The 18,931-nt window shown below is 45.1% G+C and overlaps 1 protein-coding gene across 5 annotated transcripts in view; it reads right to left on the bottom strand.

The window, feature by feature from the left end:
* Positions 1–18,931, bottom strand: part of prkcaa (protein kinase C, alpha, a) — a 113,710-nt gene that overhangs the window by 8,624 nt on the left and 86,155 nt on the right. For 2 of the 5 annotated variants that reach the window (XR_014122652.1, XR_004776645.2), the window contains exons 14-18: positions 18,390–18,528; positions 9,344–9,424; positions 7,834–7,941; positions 4,443–4,583; positions 4,065–4,154 (exon numbers count right to left, since the gene is read on the bottom strand). Coding sequence is in view for 3 of the 5 variants with exons in the window: in XM_035531377.2 (XP_035387270.1) it covers positions 4,443–4,583; positions 7,834–7,941; positions 9,344–9,424; positions 18,390–18,528 (469 nt within the window). In the remaining 2 variants the exon portion in view is untranslated. Of the gene's footprint in view, positions 1–4,064; positions 4,155–4,442; positions 4,584–7,833; positions 7,942–7,988; positions 9,000–9,343; positions 9,425–18,389; positions 18,529–18,931 lie in introns of those variants that run through there. The other 3 variants (XM_035531377.2, XM_035531379.2, XM_081710589.1) reach the window with 2 other exon arrangements.

Here is an 18,931-nt window from a genome sequence, read left to right as displayed (position 1 = left end):
ATTCAGTATTTTGACTGTTCTCTTATGTCTATGTAAAAGGTATGTAAATTTGGTCCTAGATGCAGATTTTCAGACCTATTTACAATAATACATTTGGCCCTAGAATTAAATAAGATGTTTTTTTAACATCCTTTTGATGGGCTCATGAATAAATAATGAGCTCTGCACTGATTGGCTGATTGGAATGATTAGCTCACTCAGAATTAACAGGTCCATCACTAGCTAACTGTGAGAGGTGAATGTCTGAGGCTGCATCGGAGGGTATTTCAGTTCTCAAACAAAACTGATTAGTAGATTTACTAAATTTACTTGTGGTGCAGAAGATAATTTTAGCTAGAAGGAGCTGGTTAGTGAACTAGATTGGATAGCTCTAGCGTTAGTTAAGCAACCTTAGCTTCTGAGTTATGTCTTGTTGATGAAATAGCTAGTTACAAATTTGAAATTTACATGACAAATGGATTGACAAAGATAGCACATCTTATATTGTAGATTTATACAACAACACTGGATATTTGTTTGAATGAGAAAGAAGAAGAATCTTGTGTAAATAAGATATGCCATTGGCGATCCTATCTAGCATTATTGCTTTTAATCTCAATACCAACACAAAGTAAATAAAAACAGCATTTTTGCATCCAGCCGTATATGTTTACGCCTACATTGGTCTTCTCAAACAAAATGGACTTTTAACAGTTTGAGTAGACGTCAATCGTTTTTACTTCTGTGGTGGACCAGCTAATGCTAGTTAGAAGTTGTGGGTTAGCTATAGAGTGGGTATCTATAAGCAACTAGCTATTTCACTTTTGAATGATGTATTGCTGGTGAAGTATAAATGAGATTTTACCGAGAAAGGGACTGACTAAGATGCATCTTATATTCCTTCTGGGACACACGTAGAAAAATAAAATTAACCTTTGTATACACTACTGCACACCAAAGATAAGACCGCTAGTTCCCCCATTTCTAGGGTTACCATATTTGGCAGTATGAATAGAGTTTTTTGCCCCCATCTCTGGGGAATGAACAGACATGAAGCCTTAACCAGTTTTAGTTAATCCTATAAATAAGAACCATGGTGTTATGAACTATCTTAGTTTCTGTGCAATACTGATTATTACTGATCCCTGGAAGATGAGGGAAAGTTGAGGGAATGAGGAATAATAATCAGAGTACATTTTCAATTATTCGGTTATATACTTATATTGTTTCCAGTCTATTTCTATGTTTTAACATGAGACTCGAGTGGGAAGGCTGAATTGAGCTGTGTGTGTGTGTGTGTGTGTGTGTGTGTGTGTGTGTGTGGAGTAAAAATGCCAAGAGCACCAGGAATGTGCTGCGCCGTAACCATCTCTATCCTGAGGTAAACACATTCCCAAGACCCAAGCTCAGGAAGATGCCAGTAAAACTAATACGCTCAGCTCATTCCAGGTCATACCTCACAGTTCATATGTGGAAAGTGGAGATATCTCTGAGCTTAGGCTGGCCCAATACACAGGTCTTATATGCTGCGTTCTTTGCACATCGGCTAGCTGACCGGATGACTCCATCAATGAGATTTCTGGAGTCCTCCGAGGGCAAATGCGTTATCCCAAGGGATAGGGGGACGCAGAATGGCAAATAAAGAGACTTAAAGTGAGACAGGAAAATTAGAGCAAGCCAATCAGAGAAGACAAGGATGTCCTGCCTTTAGAGTGTCCCATGGGGTATTTATGGATCCTCTGTTGCTTTGATTTGTTCTTTGTAATAGTGTTAATTTTGATTTTAATCATTCATTGTTTCTCTTATCCCCGAATCTACATGGGAGAAGGAAAGTTCTCTTCCAGGACAGCCTCCCCAGAATGTGGCACTTTGATCAGCATTCAGAGAAAATATAGCAAATATTAGTGGATTTCTATTAAAAAGACGACTCTGGAATTACGAAGCCAAATCAAATTTTCTGTATTCTAGAATGAAAGTACGTTTTCAGGTGAGAGTCAAGTGTCAGCTCACAGGAGCACAGTAGTGTGTAAAGGCCTCTGTGCTGACTCAAACAGGTGAGAGAGAGAGAGAGAGAGAGAGAGAGAGAGAGAGAGAGAGAGAGAGAGAGAGAGAGAAAGCGAGAGAGCGAGCGAGAGAGAGAGAGAGTGAGAGAGTGAGAGCGAGAGAGCGCTAGTGTGTGTAATCTACATGAGATGCAGCCATTAGCCCTTTGCTGGCCTGACCATCTCCAGCAGTCATTGGGCTTGTCAGGTATTGATTGGGACCTAGCAACAAATGTGTGTGTGTGTGTGTCAGTGTGTGTGTGTGTGTGTGTGTGTGTGTGTGTGTGTGTGTATGTTTATGTGTGTGTGTGTGTGTGTGTGTGTGTGTGTGTGTGTGTGTGTGTGTGTATATATGTGTGTATGTGTGTGTGTGTTTGTGTGTGTGTGTGTGTGTGTGTGTCAGTGTGTGTGTGTGTGTGTGTGTGTGTGTGTGTGTGTGTGTGTGTGTGTGTGTGTGTGTATCTCTCCCTGTGTTTTGCTCCTTTCTCCTACACTCACTGGTGACAGAAGTTTTAGCACAGTGCATTAGCTCTCATTCACACTGACTCAGATGTCCACCCCGATGTATCAACACTGTATGACCTCCAGTGGAGTTCAGGCAAACCCTTTTAATAAGGAGTAACAGGAAAGTAGAAACACAGAAACATATTTCATAAACATCAGCCTTTTCATATATGTAGGCTACTTTACCTTTCTTTGTTCCTATAGGACGCACTTCAATCTGAGAGTATAACTAATATAACACTTACATTATAACTAATAACTAATATAACTAAAACCTCTCATTAGTATGGCTGCATGGACTGTGTATGTGCCTACATGCCCTTTCTGGTGATTCTGTCATGTAAATCTATTAGCAGAATGACAGGAAAACCGACCAATGAAATGTAGGATTTTCACTGTGGGGGCTGGCTTGTAACAGCATCGCCCTTCCCCGTGTGCTACGACCGGCCTACAGCATTACTACTGCCTATGTACATACTGCGTAGAAGGGTCACGGGCTGCACGACAGTGACCATCTCACACATACACGCACCAACGCCAAGGCACACAGGATGGCCTAATTCTCACAGTAAGTCAATGAGTTGCAGGGCGTTGGACCGTGTGTCAGCTGAGTGAACTGTAGAATGTGAGGGCTTCTCTGTGTTGAACACACGATTACACAGCCGACAGTGCACCCATCACTCCATCTACCTTCTGCATGCATCAAACAGCTTGATTAGTAAAAGCCAACGGACCCCAGAGCTATCCAACGCACCATGCCGTGCAGGCCTGCTGCACAGGTGCTTTCACACTCGTTCCGTTGCCGTGACGCCTGAGTCGCGCGTCAGGCAGCAGCGACGTGTCCGGTTCACCACGGAGGGTGGGGGCCGTCTTCCGGCCACTCGGCCGAGGCGTTTCTTTGTTAAGCTGCCGCATTTTTCAGTGTCAGAAACGCGCCCACGCGTGGGCATGCATAGCTAGGACAGACAGCCCTGGGGCTTGATTGTTTTTGAATATCTGTCTTGTCTTCTCTCTCTCTCTCTCTCTGCCCCTCTCTCCACCTCTATATTTATTTCGTTCTAGGTAGACTTGGCCAGAGGGGGAAATCTCTGCGCCGGTCCTGCCCACCAGTACTTCATTCCAGCATGGCTGAGAGGGTGTGGGTGACCAGCAGCAAAAACACCACAGGGTTTCAGAGTGCACTCTGCTCCCGTCTGTCCAGCTATGTGAGGCCGTCGCCCTTATCATGCTTTGACTTCACATCCGCAGCACTTACGTAACAGCAGAATACTTAACAGAGTTTTAAAAAAGAGCATTAATATTTGAGATGGTGTAAATGCCAGACATACAGACACTCCGGAGGAAAGTGAGTACCTGAAGGATATTTCCACCGAATATTTAGGAATAGTCAACAAAACAGGAAAAATACGGGGGAAAAAACAGGAATAGGAAAAAAAATCCTTCAGAAGACACATTTTCTGCATGCTTCAGTTTTTGGAATTATGTTAGTGCTTTTGGGGTTTTTTTTATACGCACTTCTAAAAGAAATTAAAGGCAAACCTTATTCCTCCAGTGTTACGGACGGTACAGAACTGCGTCCAGCTTCATGTGCAAAATGTGTGTCTTTCAAGACCACAAGCATAAAGACAGCTGAAGAAAATCAAGTCCTTGGGTTATTGGGTCAATTACAAAAGCACACTTTAACATACTCATTAATGTTTAGCATAAAATCGTTATTTGTCATCAAATCTTACACTGCACAGAACATTCCTTTCAAACAATAATAAGAGGACCGTTGGAAATATTACGCTCATAGCTCTGATGGTACGTTATAGTTTCTGAAAGCAGTTCTCCGGACGCAAGTTCGTACGTGTATGAGTGGGTGTGTGAGCGGGTGTGAGACAACCCCTCTGGCTGTCCGGACCGGGAGATACTCACCACTTTGGGCTTGAATGGCGGCTGTATCTCACGGTTCTCCAGGCGCTCCCAGTCGATGCGGCGGAAGAAGGCGTGCTCGCGGATGTCCCGTTCCCCCTCCGGTCCGCAGCCCAGCCGCTTCGTCGGGTGCTTCGTCATCAGCTGAGGCAATGGGAGGACACCATCGTCACAAATACACACACAGACACACGCACACAGCGGTGACTTGCAGTGAGCCTGTGTTGCTGCACTGTGATGTACAGTAATATCCTGTTTTTTCTCAGTACTTTGCACTTTGCTCAGTAGTTTTGATGAGAAATTTCAGGAGGTTTTGGGCAGTGATGTCATCTACTGAGCACACGGGAGGTTCAGAGAGAAAGAGAAAGAGAGAGTGGGAGAGGTGGAGAGAGCAAGTAAGAAAGAAGAAAGCCATAAAATGTGGCTAGTGTCAGGTGTATCTACAGGCAGCCTTGTAAGTCTCAGTACAAGTCAAGTGGTATGGGTGTAGCCCACATGTTCCGTTCTCTCTCTATCACTGCTTTTGTGTGTCTGTTTGTGTCTGTTTGTGTGTGTGTGTGTGTGTGTGTGTGTGTGTGTGTGTGTGTGTGTGTGTGTGTGTGTGTGTGCATGCGTGCGTGCGTGTGTGTTTGTGTGCATGCGCGCGCACGTGTGTGTGTGTGAGAGTGTGTGTATGAGAGAGAAAGAGTGTAGGTGTGTGATATTGCTGACCCAGTCTGGGAGCACTAGGTTCAGATAATTCACAGTTATTTTCCCAGACTGCATGGGGTGTCCTGTTAAAGAGAGCTGAGCTGAAAATGGAACACTCCACCGGAGCACAACAAGACCCAAGGCACACACACATGCAAGCGCACGCGCACACACACACACACACACACACACACACACACACACACACACACACACACACACACACACACACACACACACACATGCATGCGCACAGAGAAGCCTTTCAGACTGGTTCTAGTAAGAAATTCTTTCAGAAGAATCCTTTCAGAATAGCCTGATTACTACACACAGTTTACACACAGACTCATGTCAGCCCAATCAAAACTCACCAATGAGGAGCTCTCAATACATATACGGTTTTAAAGTTGTAAAACATCAATTGCTGTCGGGAAAGTACTGTTACAGTATTCACATCTATGTGCAGTTCAGATGCCAGATTCCTAAAACAACCTAATCCTAAAAAACTATTAATAAAGAAACACCCTTTTAGGACAACAAACAAACAAACACAACAAACAAACAACCTGTGTCGTGTTGATAAAACAGGCTGTTGCATATAAAAAACCCCACAAAGACGCACCCCTGTGAAGAACTTTCCTGGGTGAGTTAATCACAAATCTCAGAAAGACTAACAGCACCTAGACACACATAGACATCCAGTGTCAGTTATATGGTTCTTTTAAGTGTATGCTGCCTCACAACAGCATTCCAGGAGCCAGGCTTAGACCCATCGTGAGCAAGCCAGGGGGGACAGGGTGAAGACAAACTCCGAAGACAAAGGACGAAACCTTGGGAGGACCAAACTCAAAAGGGAACCTTGTTCAGTGCTCCCGCAAACCAGCGTGGTGATGGAAACGAAGAACAGTAGACTGGGTATATAATGATAGTCCAGAACATTATGGTACATATAGGCTACCATGTTCCCTGCCGAAGAAACCTACTCCTCTGATGTCTGCACCTTTCCGGCTTTTCTCTCTGTACCTCTGATGGACACACCTTTCCTCCAGAAGCCCGTTAGCCCGTGTGTGCGTTTGTTGTGCTTAAGGGCTGGTTTTGGAACTCAGGTGAGAACCTGCCTGGAGTTGATTTCTTCTCAGGTCAGAGGCCAGCGTACCGTGTTTCCGACAAAACTGGATGTCAGTAAGAATTATTAAGAACTATGAAATCGATGTCTGTTTGTGAGATGAGCTGGTATGTCCCCTTCTATTTCTCGCTTTTCTGGGTCGTACTTCTGACAGCCTCTATGTATCCATTAGTGTATATAAACTCATGAACAGCTGCGCTTGCACGCACGCGCGCACACACATACACACACACACACACACACACACACACACACACGCGCACACACACACACACACACACACACACACACACACACACACACAGTTTGAAAAAACTGAATACGGATGTATCTACTGATGCTTCAGTAAGTGAGGAAGAGTGTGACAACACAAGGTATTATAAGAAAGAGAGAAAGGGGCAGAGAGAGAAATGGAGGCGAGAAATGGAGGAGACAGAACATTAGACAAGGTTTTGTAACAGCTGGGAAAAGGAGAGAAATGAATAGAGCAGGAATGAGAAAATGAGTGATGGGAAACTACTGAACTGATAGAAGAGGAAGAACTAAAAAAGGCATTACAGAGCTTGGTGAGGAGTGGTGTGTCCCTACGTATGGACCTGAGAACACACACACACACACACGCACACACACACACACAAACTCACACACACACACACACAAACTCACACACACACACACAAACTCACACACACACACACACACACACTCACACACACACACACTCACACACACACACAAACTCACACACACACACACAAACTCACACACACACACACAAACACACACACACACACAAACACACACTCACACACACACACTCACACACTCACACACACACTCACACACACACTCACACACACACACACACACACACACACACACACACACACACACTCACACTCACACTCACACTCACACTCACACACACACTCACACACACACACACACACACACACACACACACACACACACTCACACACACACACACACACACACACACAGAAGGGTACCTTGGGTCTCCCAATACACACGTTTGAGCCAGTCTGCTGTTTAGAGGCCCTAGACCTTTAATGCGTTAACTGAGTTGGTATTCGGTATTGAATTGTCTTGCTAGCCTGCGGTGGTGCCGCTGACCACAGGCAAGCCACCTGCTCTCAGGGAAACAATCCCCATGTGATGCCTCGTTTCAAACGAATCAGAGTGGATCAGCCCTGTTGGGAGGCTTGATGGACAGCAGGCAGGTTTAAAGTTCATCGCCGTAGCAGCCGTGAGGTGCACAAAACCATCCTAACCATGTGTTTCTGCACAGGCATCCCTGGGCCCCAGACATTTCACACGCAGCTTGTGCGTTTCATAACGTGTGTTTTGTATTCCAAAACATATTTTTAACTCTTGTGCATTTTGTATGAAATGGCTGCCAATTCCACTACTTGTCTTGGCACACGCACGCAAAAATGGATTTGAAAATAAAGTGACCCGACCATTACAAGCAGCTGTCTGAACACACGCAGGAAAGAAAGAACATAAACAAGAAGATATGAACAGATTGTGTGTGTGTGTGTGTGTGACTGCACTCACCCCTTTGCAGATAGAAACAGCCTCTTTGGACAAGGCCTTGGGGTAGGACACGTTGTGCTCCATGATGGACTGGAAGAGCTCGTCCTCGTCCTCACCATCGAACGGTGGCTGAGGATGGACAAAACAAGACAAAAAAGAAAAAAAAAAAAAACTTCCAAAATTATCATTAAAAAAATTATGTATAGTTATATGTCCTATATGAGGTGATCTAACAGCAACTCTGATGTCATTCCAGACTCATTAACACAGCACTTTCAATGAACGCATGTCTTGGTATTTGAGAAGTCAGCTAGGTTATTGATTGAGTGATCAACTCCCTCTCAAAAGTCATCATGCAAATGAAGCCCACAGAACTGCAAAAACATCCAAAACTATATTGAACGCGGCTTTGTCTCTTGCTGGGAACCACCATGCGTCACTGATTTCCTTGCCACATTTCACAGGTAACCTGCATGTGTGGTCTGAGAACGCGTGCCTTCCCCCAGAGCCTCAGCCTTCCTGACACACGGTCCTAAACTGTGCTGTGTGCAGTTTGAACTCTGTGTAGACTGCACTCTGATTGGCTCAAAGCCTCATGGGCGGGGCTTGGGGGACCTCTAAGGAACGGCAGGTCTCCACAGCTACACGAGGTTAAATGACAAGGTTCTCTAGGATGAGGGAGACAGAACAAAAACAAACAAACAAACAAACAAAAACACCTCCAGTAACAGTCGCCCAAAGCCAAGCTGCTTCTTAAAGAATGCCGCCTGTCCGTCTAAACCTTTTCTTCTTTTCGTTTCGCTTTTGAAATTCTCCCCTGGATGACCTCTGAATGAAACAAGGCTGTTGAATAAGGTACAGGGTCATAAGGGATTCAATTATACGTAATGGAAAGTAGAGACAGCTCAATAGAGATCGCCGAACTGCTTCTGAGGACAGTGGACGCGTGTGTGTGTGTGTGTGTGTGTGTTTGAGGAAGCGACGTAACGGAGATAAACGGTGTAGAAGGATCCGAGTTGCTAACATGACGAAGGAAAAAGAGCCAGGGAGGGGCGAAGGGTCGTCACGGCCGGCCACGCGGCGGGCGAGGATGACACGCTTGTTCTGCATGCGTGTGGCAGAACCTTCTGATGACCCAACGGCCCTTCACGCGGTCGCGTTCGTCTGACCCTGGGTTTGTGCCCGTTCTGGAACAAACCAGTGTTTGTGTTGTAATGTGCACCACTACAGCTCATGCCCGAGGTTGCTGGGTTCCATGTTCATATCCTGATCGTAAGCAAGGTGAGGCAAGGTTATCTAGTGTAGCACATTTTGGGCCCAGAGGTAATTTCAAAGCTTTACACGAACAAGAATAATAGAACATATAGCTTAAAGGAATACATGAGATAAATGAACATAATATAAAAAGTGATTCACAGTGATTACAATAAATACTTGTGATTAGGATAATAAATAATTACCCTAAAACTAATAAGAAAATAATTAGATCATTGTAATTTGCAGTGTAGATGGTATGTGTATTTGATCTCACCTGTCCAGCCAACATCTCGTAAAGAAGCACACCGAATGCCCACCAGTCTACAGAGCGACTGTATGGCTGGTAAGCTATGATCTGCAAGAACACACACACACAGACATACACGTTTGATTGGCATCTGCAGTAGAAGACACTGTTGAGCTACCTCTGACTTGGTAGGAAGGCTCACTCTAGTGTGTGCTGTGGTTAGTGTTTATCAGGGCTCACATGGATGTGTGTGTGTGCTGTGGTTAGTGTTTATCAGGGCTCACTATGGTGTGTGTTTGTGCTGTGGTTAGTGTTTATGAGGGCTCACTGGTGTGTGTGCTGTGGTTAGTGTTTATGAGGGCTCACTCTGGTGTGTGTGCTGTGGTTAGTGTTTATCAGGGCTCACTCTGGTGTGTGTGCTGTGGTTAGTGTTTATCAGGGCTCACATGGGTGTGTGTGTGTGTGCTGTGGTTAGTGTTTATCAGGGCTCACTCTGGTGTGTGTGCTCTGGTGTGCGTGCTCTGGTGTACGTGCTCTGGTGTGTGTGCTTTGCTATGAGTCAGAAGGCAGAGTCTCTCATTCCAGCTCCACCATCTGCTACACCACACAGCCTGACAAACACACACACACACACACACACACACACACACACACACACACACACACACACACACACACACACACACACTACAGAATTTGGGGTGTACGGTAATGACATGCCCTTGATGTAGTGCAACGTCTCACTTGTGCTATTTCTCCATCCATCACTCACACATGCACACACACAGAAAAAACACATGTTGTATATAGGAATAGACTAAATGTTTGGCACATGCAGCGTGGGTAATGTACAGTCATTTTGTCATTTTCTTTGTATGTTTTAAGTTTGTTCAGTTATTCAGAAAACCACTGGAAATTAGTATCTTAGGATGTAGCAACAAGTGAACCACTTCAGACTAAAGGTGCAATTAACAAAGGTAGTTATTAATGACAGAGCATGCACACACACACACACACACACACACACACACACACACACACACAGACACACACACACACACACACACACACACACCACACACACACACACACACACACACACACACACACACACACACACACACACACACATATGCTTGCATTTGCACACACGGTTGCAGCCCCCGTTTCCGAGGCCATGCGTCAGAAACTGTTAGCAACACACGCACCCTCAGAAATCAGCAACACAATGTTCGTCATCAGGCGTCAGAGCACATGTGGCTGTACATGACTGTTCCTCTCTTAATGGTTGTGGTGCAGAGTGTGCGTCTTTGATCAAAACGTGAGTTACTGGTTTATTACATGGTGTAGTTCATTTGTATTTGTTCAGTTCTTCATAGGGCAATATGTTATTCTGTGTTATTAAAGAGCACAACACATAAAGCACTCTGCTAATCCAAAATACTGTAAAACACTCTGCTAATCTAAGAGAGTGTAAGATTGTGAGTTTCACATTGTTATCATTTATATTTATGTTTACATTTTACAGACCCTCTTATCTCTTAGAAATGTGCTTGTCATCTACTCATAGAATATGTCCTAGTCAGTACAGTATGTTAACATTAACATTCCCTCAATCAACCTGATGATGATTAGTATTGAATTATAATATTCACAAGGAAAATTTCATAGTGAACCTTTCTGGTGGTTTCTTTAAAAGTGCACAGGTGAATAGTAATGCATGCTATCCTTTAGGGGGCTCTTTTGTACAAGTCAAACAGGAATTGACGATCTAGTAGATTTATTATAAGTACATACTATTTATTAATGACTGAGATGGTTGATAATCTATATTTTATTGGTATTTCAGACCACACACGGAAACATGCACAAATGTAATGTCTGAGCCGGGGTTTCGCTGTTCAGATATTGTGTTTCCTTTGGTTGTGATCATATCAGTATACAACCTTTCTGCTCACATGGTGAAGGCTATTCTGAACACAGATGCAAAGTCACAAAGTCAGATCCTTCCTCCAAAATATCTCCCAGACTCTGGCCATATGCAGGCTAACATATCCAGTCCAATAACAAAAGGTCAGTGGGAAACTGTGAACAAATGGTCAGCTGCTTTGGATAAGAGTTACGCCAGAGTACGCATACCCAAGGAGCTGCTGCAGTAGTTATAGCTAACCCTTCTCACACGCTCCTCGCAAAGACAGGATGATGCTAGATTTCTTAGGAAAGATGCTTAGTGAACTTCAAGTTATGAAGCAGCCATCCTCAGCTTCAGCACCGCTTAAGGCCCAGTCAGCTGTCTTTGAGTGAGACCAGCTTGTCCATCGTTACAGTTCCCTTCTTGAAAAGTGCCAAGAAGTGAGCAGAATTCTGCTCAGCTATACTCGGATTAAAATTCAGGTGAACCTGCCTTCAGCCAGTTCGAGCAGAGGCAAGCAGAGCTACTTTAAGTCACCCACCACAGACAGCACATCAGCAGAGCCCTCCTTCTTGGATGAAGTCATCGTTTCATGTCCTGTCCTATTCTTATGCATAGTCAGTTGTACCAGATAACGCACATTAGTGTCCATGACCAACTATACTAAATCACTAAGGTCCCTAAGGATCCCAGTGAATTTGCTTGACTGAGAACAGCCCTCGAGAACCTCCTTCCCCCGATTAAACTATCCAAAACCTGGATCATCTGAAACTGGAGGAAGCACACCTAATGGCAGACTCCCACCTCACCGGCCCATAATTGAAGCAGGACTACGATGTGGATCCCATGTGAAAAGACTTTTGGGCAAGATTGAGGTCAGAGTTTAGGGGACATAAACTCTGCTGTCGATCTGATACCACGTAAAGTCTTCTGGATTTCTCTGACAGGAGACACAATGAGGCTTGGTGCCAGAACAGTGAAGCGCAGACAGGCTACAAAGGAGAGAAACTGTGCCAAAAGCAGGCATGTGGGTGACAAACCAAGAGTGCGTTTGGCCGCCATATCTCATTAAGCGAATGATACATCTGACAAACCAGTTCCACCCAAGCCAGCTAAACTGAGTAAGATGACATACAAGTCAAATGGCTTCTGTCCTTCCTGCAACAAAGATCTCAGTCAGTGTATAATTTTAAATAATAAAAGTGGATTGGATCCAAACAAACCGTTGCTGTTGCTGCTGCTGCTGCGGATGTGAGCGCCAGTACACACTTAAAAAGCCCTGCAGTATGTGCCAAGGAAAACACCTACTTAACCTTCACAGGATCAATACCAAGGGTGCCAGGGAGGATTGCTGCCTGGTTCGCTCAGCCTCTGGAACTCTGGACAGACCTGCAGATGGTAGACGCCGCCTCCTCAAGCTTATCAGTGCCCTGCTGAGCTGTAAGGGCAAGGCATTTGAGAAATGCAGCTCTGTATGAGGTGATCAGAGCACACCATCTTTCTTTCTGCCACTCACAAACCAAGAACCTCAGGCACAGCTGACTGTAGCTCTGGGAGCGATTCGCCTCTTGTAGACCATTCATATCTTGCGCATATACTGAGTGATATAAGCACCTGAGGGACCCCCCTTTGAAGGCCCTTGAGAGAGTAAGCCCCTTACTGCATATCGGTGCTGAGCACCTGCACCTGATCACGCCTCGTGCTTCTGTCTATCTGGGCCCCACCTGGAGGCCCAGATGCCCTTAAGGCAAAGGTGGGATGGACACTGAACGGATGACAATGTCTTTTCCCATCTCTGCCCCGTAGAGGTGCAACTGAAGAAAGATGCTGTCAGACAGCTTGATCTCCTACTATCCCACAGGGAGGCTATTGAGGTTTTGGGGACTGTAACCACTTGGGTGGAGATAAATAGAGGGCTCCTCTATGCCACACTAGTGCTTTGCAGGAAAGATTCACCTGTCTTCCAAGCTTCAAGAATGGGTAATGGCTAGTTTTAGAAGTATGCAGTGACACCTAGCCAAGACCCCAGACAAGGCACCTGGGTACTGTGCTGAAATAGAGAACCTGGAACTCGACTATGCAACAGCCACCTGTCACGAGCCCAGATCCCAGGAGCATTCCAGGAGAGTCCTGGGAGCATTCCAGGAAGATCCCAGGAGCATTCCAGGAGGATCCTAGGGGTATTCCAGGAGGATCCGAAGAGCATTCCAGGAGGATCCCAGGGGAAATCTAGTACATCCCTCACCACATGCTGACTCATAATAAAAAGCATTTGTATTCAGCTGCTTATTCCAGTACCAGGTTCTCAAAAGCGATGGATTCCCACCTGGCCCACATGGGTGTCCTTCTTCCTTTCAAGGAGCATTTCATTGCTCTTGAGGGATGTTCCACCATGTCTGGCTCCTGCCATAGGACGAGCCTCCTGTGGTTTCTCTGGCGGAGCATGGGAAGGGAGGACTCCGATGTTTATGAGTGGCATGTACTTCTATTCAGGACAACTTGTAGCCCATTTTGCACATCTTTTGCCTTCACATATACACACAAACTCACACACACACACACACACACACACACACACACAGTAAAAAGGGCCAACAGATTCTTAATAATGTGTGTCCTGGGAAACCAAGTGTATCAAAGCAAGGTTCACCACTTGGTAGAGAACATGACAAGTCTTGGCAGAGACCCTACAAACAATGGACCAGAGAGACAAACTTTTCAGCTCCTCTAGAGGAGCCTCTGTTTAATCCTCAAAGGCATGAGGGCTCACTCTTCATCACTGCTGTGGAGAGAGTCTTCATCATGACAAGGATCAATCGGCGAGGTCAGGGTGGAGAGAGGGGCGTGTGCGTGGGAAAATGCGGAGCATTAAGGGGCCAGCGCATGTGTGTGCAGAGGAGATCAAAGACAGTGGGGGCTGTAGCAGAAGAGGAACCAACTGTTGACTCAGGCAAAACAGAGTTACAAGGGGGCGTATAGATGTATAAACACACACACACACAATGTGTAGACGCACACACACACACGCACGCACACACACACACGCACGCACGCACGCACGCACACACACATGCACGCACACACACACGCACGCACGCACACGCACGCACGCACACACACACACACACGCACGCACACACACACCCACGCACGCACACACACACACACGCACGCACACGCACGCATGCACACACACACCCACGCACACACACACGCACGCACGCACGCACACGCACGCACACACACACACGCACGCACACGCACACGCACACACGCACACACACACACAATGTGTAGATGCACACACACACACACACACACACGCACGCACACGCACGCACACACGCATGCACGCACACACACACACACGCACGTACACGCACACACACACACACGCACACACACACACAATGTGTAGATGCACACACACACACACACACACACACGCACGCACACATGCACGCACACACACACGCACGTGCACACACGCATGCGCACACACACACACAATGTGTAGACACGCACACACACACACACACACACACACGCACGCACGCAGACGCACACACACACACATGCGCATAAGTATGCCTGCACAGAGACACACAAATGCACTCACACTCACAGATCCTTGCCAAATATAATCATGTGTGTACACACAGAAAATGCACATTCATGTACACACGCACACACCCACAATGCACAGAAAAATGAATGTGGTAACAAAGTGAAACGCATCCCCTGAGAAACCAAACCGTGCTGTTGGAAAACTGTAAACATAGCTCTTATAAATGCAGAAATCTTTTATGATCTTATTTCTATGATCTTATGTGTTTACTTGGTAAAAATCTTGGGAAGAAGTCACACGGTAAAAAGAAAACGCTGACAGTTCGATGTCTGATGTCACGTTTGCACGACTATAAGGAGCGGTGAGCATTAGCTGAGGCCTCGGTAGGAGTTGATTCAGACCCTCCGGGGAGCATGTGGTGATGTCCACGTCTTCAGCCCTTCTCAGGACGATCAAGGATAAGGGAGTTGCGACAGAGTTGGCCCGGGACAAGGTCATAAACCGACCGGACGCTTACGGCATGGAGAAGCTAAAAATAGCCCGGAATGGGCAAACGTCAGGTAGGAATCCATTTCACAGTGGGTCACGGTTTCAAGGTTACACTTCAGATGCCCTCTCTAGTGGTCTTAGATCATGGGACAGGATGAAGTATGTAGCGTTTGCAATTTAGATGTCAACATGTTAATCAATAATGTATCAAGTAATGTCTATGGGAGCAATAACATTTCATAGTGATGCAGCTCACACACATGGACACACACACACACACAGACACATGGTTTTAGCTCCATTACTGAGTGTGTCCAGTGTGTTAAAGGGTGTTTCAGCCTCCTGTTTAGACGTGAGTCCGTCACATTCTGTTTAAACTGACCTTCCGCACACATTGCTGCTGGAAGCTGGATGTGTGTGTGTGTGTTTATAAGTGTGAGACAGAGAATAAAGCAGTGAGGGAGATTTAAATGGCTGAAATGAGTTTACACAGTGTGTTTTCCTGTGTCCAATCATCTGAGCAGACTTGAACCTCTGCACAGGGGTCACCAAGGTGCTGTCGGGACACGGTGTGGGGAAAAAGCTCCGTTGCGTACAAGATGAAAATGCGGACAGCACGGCTAAAGCGCACCATTCTGTGTTTCAGCCTTTTGACAGTCTCAATAATTACATCGCCACAATTCTGATTTGGGGGCACCTCAGTGTTGCCTGGATTACACACGCTGATTTACCAGCTCCCAGTTCTACGCTTCTCTGTAATGAAGTAATAATTACCTTATCACCGTGGCAATGAACCAGGCCCTTCTCCAAATATCTCAAAATACACCAGGTCCAGCTTAACTGATCAGAAATGAGGTAAGCCTCATACAAATACATTTCTCTCATTCTCTTTTCCCCATTCGCCAGAAAAATGTTTTTTGACAAATCGCAGGCTGTAGTACATTTCAGTAATATGAGTAACAACATGCTATGTGGTTTACTGATGTGTGCCCATACAGTGTTTGTGTGTGTGTCTGTGAGTAACAGCAGAAATATATGCTTCCTGGATATATCTTTCTAATTCTGACAATCCGACAATGCAATATGGTTGAAATATAGCAGCGTGAGGGGAAGGTCAAATGTGTGTGTGTGTGCGTGTGTGTGTGCATGTGTGCTGTTTCTGAGACTCTAACATGTGACAGTTCTGGATTATCACGCCTGCTTGTGTGTGGGTCTTAATCCAGGTCGCTGTACGTAAACCACCAAACACCACTGTACATGTAAAAAAAACTTTAAGAACTGAGCAAAAAAAAAATGGACCGCCCATCAACAACCTGGACAAGTAAATAAAAGGGGCACAGAAAGGATAAATGAAGAAGTTAACTGGTAAAAAAGCTCTCGATTCTTTCTTTATCTCTCCTTTACATTTCCTCCTCCTCTCTCTCTCTCTCTCTGTATCCTTCTTACTCAATTGACAATAATAAACTGGTAGCTCCACCAGCATCTGCCAGCACTCTATCATAATTAACAATAAAACGGGAATAAAACAACTGTGACACGGGGGGGGGGGGCTCCTTTAGCAACACTGTGCCCATGGCAACACCACAGAGATGCCTGTTGTCCAAGCAGCGGTGTCTGATCATTTCTGTCAAAGTTTAAAGGTGCAACACGCAGTGTTTTCACACTTTAGAGCTGCAACAGTGTCTGGATTTGATCTGCTGGAATGGAGCAAAAGTAGTCAGACTGGTTGTGTGGTTCACGAAGAAATAAAACGATTTTTTGGATTCACAAGATGAAAGTTCCTGATATTAGGAATTTCTTGATATTACCATTTTTCAAAATGTTACCTTTTTTAGGGTTACAAATATTTTGTGGCCAGCACACATGCCCAGCACCCAACAACATACTGCTTTGTGATAAATCACAGAATAATAATTAGATATTAGGTTTATTCCCTTAATGAGATATTCTAACCATCTTGCTCTCCAGTGCTCTCCATGTCTTTTTCTTGATTTTTTAACATAAAAGAGCCACAAGGTGGCGCTTTAACGCTTCCTTATTTTTGAATGGTATCTTCCTAGGTCAAAATGTATGGTTGGTATGAAAGGTTAGTAGAATTCCCGAAGGTTAATGCAAAAACCCTCCAGGAAGCGACTTAGTGTCTATAAGAGGATTTTGTGTTTCTTCCGATCTCAATACTATTAGCACCAAAGGATCTGTTGAAATAAGAGTTTAAAATTAATATATTGGCATCAAGACCAATACAAGATCCTTCTGATGTTCCCTCTCCACTCTCTGCATTTCGATCTGAATGTAAGAAAATGTCTTTCTCCAAAGTGGAGTTTGTTCTACACCACACCAGGCAGAAAGATTACAAAGAAGGAGAGAGGTTATCTTGTCTCCTTGGCTTCCAATTAGAGGAAAGGGAATTTAAAACGAATATACACTATAAAAGGGACGACTTTTGACCCCGGAAGAGCTAAGTGATGCACTCAAGTCCTTAAATAAAGGCAAAACTCCAGTATTACAAGACCTCCCACCGGAGGTTGCGTAGAACTTTAGGACCAAACTGGAAAGCTATTAAATTCCTTTAATTATTCCCTAGACTGTGGAAGTTTTCACAGAGAGCAAAACTCTTGTTTCTCTTTGATTGAAAAAATATTGTAAAAGGGTCATATTGAGAGTGCTAATTACGGACCTGTTTTGCTGATCAACTGAGATATAAAGCTTTTACAAGACGTTGACATTTTGGTTTGGAGAGCAGAACTTTGTGGATAAATGGATACGCTGTGATCAGACAGCTTTTGTTACAGGGCGCACTGCGTGTGACCATCTGTGAAGGCCGCCGCACGTTCTCTCGATGCAAAAAAAAAGAAAAAAGAAAAAGAGCCTTCAATAATCTTGAATACAAGTGGGCAGAGAAGAGATGAAAACCTTAGCCTGGAATACTGTACGGTCTGATTGAAGACAAACCTCTAACATTTGGCTCAACACTTTATCCGCTATAAAATAATTAGAGCAATTTAGGTAACTTTGAGGCCCGTTTCCAGATCACAGTACCCCAGGCGGCACTACAGATGCACTTGGCCAACAGGAGGTGTTAGTAGAAGAATCCGGGCGCTCACCTCCGGGGCGATGTAGTCAGGCGTTCCGCAGAACGTGCGTGTGGAGACCCCGTCGAGCATGTTCTCCTTGCACATGCCGAAGTCGGCGATCTTAATGTGGCCCTCGGCGTCCAGCATCACGTTGTCCAGCTTTAGGTCTCTGCAAAGACACATGGCACCCGAGCGTTACGCATCAGCACATTTCATGGAACCGCTCGCACAGGGGAGCCGTTTAGCATCTAGACTGGGAAACGGTACGTATGTCATGAAAATGAGCTCGTGTAGCTCATCAGGACTTGGACTCTCTTCCCAGTGAGCGCCCATACTGACAAATACGCGAACCGCTCTAGACAAGAGTGTCTGCCAACTGTAACGTCTGAGAAAAACAACACAAGAAAACAAATATCTGATAAATGCAGATAAAATCCTTTACTGCTAGTTTTTGCCAGTTGTCACATAAATGAATCAAAAAGGACTTTGGTGACGTTTAGCAGGTTTGCAGTGTAAAGCAAAACTTTTAGGGACTAACCCAGATGTGGGTCTGTCGGATGGCCAGCTGCATG

This window comes from Electrophorus electricus, chromosome 3 (genome assembly GCF_041902795.1).
Source record: "Electrophorus electricus isolate QZ-2024a chromosome 3, ASM4190279v1, whole genome shotgun sequence".
NCBI lineage: Eukaryota > Metazoa > Chordata > Actinopteri > Gymnotiformes > Gymnotidae > Electrophorus > Electrophorus electricus.
The sequence above is the reverse complement of the archived record's forward strand: the minus strand, read 5'-3'. Positions and strand labels throughout refer to the sequence as shown.